Source organism: Beta vulgaris, chromosome 4 (genome assembly GCF_026745355.1).
Source record: "Beta vulgaris subsp. vulgaris cultivar EL10 chromosome 4, EL10.2, whole genome shotgun sequence".
In the NCBI taxonomy this organism is placed as follows: Eukaryota; Viridiplantae; Streptophyta; class Magnoliopsida; order Caryophyllales; family Amaranthaceae; genus Beta; species Beta vulgaris.
In genome coordinates, this window is record NC_079205.1 from 7969259 (window position 1) to 7972051 (window position 2793).

At 35.0% G+C, this 2793-nt stretch overlaps 1 protein-coding gene across 1 annotated transcript; it reads right to left on the reverse strand.

Moving 5' to 3' along the window:
- Positions 1–731: 731 nt before the first annotated feature.
- On the reverse strand, positions 732–2396 carry LOC104907266 (uncharacterized). Its single transcript, XM_048641913.2, has 2 exons — positions 1715–2396; positions 732–1510 (listed from the first exon to the last, which is right to left on the reverse strand). The coding sequence occupies exons 1-2, from the start codon at positions 2394–2396 to the stop codon at positions 732–734; spliced, it is 1461 nt and encodes a 486-aa protein (XP_048497870.2).
- Between the last annotated feature and the right edge of the window lie 397 nt (positions 2397–2793).

Sequence of the window (2793 nt, forward strand, 5' to 3'; positions counted from 1 at the left end):
ATATTTTTTCCAAAAAATATGATGACCAATCTACTATTGATTTATTGCATACGCGATAAAATTCTAGTGCAAAGGAAAAGTTCGACATGGCACCTAAAAGCACACCTGAAATATATATACGTAATCAAGGAATTGTGTTATAATTAACAATTTATTGCCACATTACTAATTACAATACATATTTATAATTTTGTAAAAATATGAATTACTTATAGATGTTAGATGAGATGGTAAGTCTTTGAAAACCCTTACCTGAGGCCCGGGGTTCGATCCTAAGCTTTAGCATATATATTTTTTAAAATAGTGATCACCTGACTTATTGTTGATTAATAAATACGTGGCAAAATTTTAATGACAGAAGGAGGGTGTCACGTGGCGCCAGTGGCGGATCCAGGAATTTATGAATAGTTGGTCACTACCGACTAGGTAGCACAGAAATGGCTACGGGCACGGGTTCGGATATGCGTATCCATATAAGATAATCCATGAATTAAAGAAAACTACTTCAAATAAAATCAATTTATGACTAATAATAGTTCATATTCGATAAAATAGTACCTAAAAATAGTACTTATTACAACCAAATAGTACTTAGAAAATATTACAATTGTTCTCGACGAGTTTTCATATTTTGATATCGATTTATAATATCATCCTTGCTAACCTTCAAAAACATTTCTTTCTCCACATAAGTAATCAAGCAATCATTCAACATCTGATCTCCCATGCTATTACCGCAATTTATCTTTCACTTGCGTCATACTAGAAAATAATCTTTCTACACTTGCAGTTGCAACGGGAAGAACCAACACCAATTTCAAAAGCAAGTAGACCCGATCATGAGTTTCGGACTTCCCCGTCTCAACAAGTTTCATTGAAAGCTCGTGAAGACTCTTTAAATTCCAAAATCTCTCATCTCCTCTAACATCAACAATAAAATTTTCAAGTGACCAATCAAAAAATATCATATCAGTACTTGAAAACTCATTGGGATAGAACTTGGCAAGCTGAATCAATTTTCTTTTGTCAAAAGAAGAAAAACGGTTAGTAGGATTAAAGCAAGACATACATATAAGTAGTTCCTTACTTATCTCCGGAAACCGATTCTCAAGTTCTTGCAATTGAAGGTCAATGACACTTAAGAAAACTTCAACTCGAAATGATGAAGATTTGTTAACTTGTGGGCTCTTACCTCTAAACATTCTTCTCCCCGGAACATGATATTTCTCCTCCATGTTTGGAATCTCGATGTCATATTTAGACATAAAAGAAGTGACTTTTTCCATATGAGAATCCCATCCTTCATCTCTCATCTTTTGTAGATTGATCTTGGTTACATCAACCATGGCCATAGCATTTACAATGTCTTGATCACGTTTTTGCAAAGCCACATTCAATGCATTTGTGATGCCAAATATAGAAACCATCAAGTGTGTCACAGACACAAAATCAAATGACATTAACAAGTGTGTAAGAGCTTGTGCTTTATTTGAATCAATTGCATCAGAAACTTCACCAATTTTATCAAGTGACTCAAGAATTGAAGGATACAAATCAAACACATTCAAAATTGTTTTAAAGTGGGACCTCTGCCTAAGCCACGTTCTTGATTTAAACCCGTTCCCGATTCAAGTTCACCTGAGGATAGTGCTTCCACAACTCGTTGAGCTTGTTTCTCTCGAAGAAATTCTTTCCTTTTAGGTGAACCACCCACCATTCATATCTTCAAGTATTGCTTTCGTTGTCTCTTTTGCACAAGCATTAATGATATCTTTTTGGACAACAGGAGAAGTGAGTTGACAATTGCCAGGTGCCAATTTGAAAACAACTTTGGAATACTCAGGATCATGTTGTGAAAAAAGAGTAAGTAATGAAACAAAATTACCTCTACTCAATGAACTTTCTTTTTCATCATGACCCCGAAAAGGCAACCCTTGGAGTAAAAGCCACCTGATAGTTTCAACAGAAGCTTCTAATCGCGTTCGATAAGCACTCATGGTTTCTTTTGTTTGTTTTGATAAACCAGTAATAATGCTACTCTTTTGGTTCTTGAAAAGTTCCATAGCAATCATAGCATTACTATGAACACTCTTATGACTACCAACATGCTTTTTTATTACATCCAATCTATTCCAATACTTAAAACCATTGGTAGTAAAAGCATCTCTTCCAACCGAATTGTCCTCCTTGAATAAATAGCAAGCAAAACAAAATGCAGCATCCTTTTCAACACTATATTCTAGCCAAGGCCAAGTGTCAAACCAATCCACATTAAATCGACGATTTTTCGGCCCGATAAGTGTTTGAGGAAACACAAAATTTTTAGGTTGGCAAGGTTTTCTATCAAGGTATGTTCTTCTTACTATGCTTTTATCATCAGGATGAAAATCACTCATCTTTCTCCTTTTCCAGGATCTTGTGGAAGATTAGCAATTTCAAATTCGCTCAATCTGAGAATAAGATGGGTTTTGGAATTGTGTGATGGAGAAGAATGTTGTTCACTTTGTTGATGAGAAGGATTTTGTTTATTTAGTTGAGATGGAGGAGGAAGATTTTGTTCATTTTCTTGAGGTGGTGAAAGATTTGGAGGAGAAGGTGGAGGAGATGGAGGAGGAGAAGGTGGAGGAGATGGAGGAGGAGAAGGTGGAGGTGGATTTTGAGTTGGCGTTCTTTTAACAAAAAAACTTGAAATATCCTTCGTTTTTTTCCTTTTCATTCTGAAAATTAAATTAATACTTTGAATGAGATTAAATAAGTCGATTGAAAAAGCCAACACAATACAATCAAGCAAAT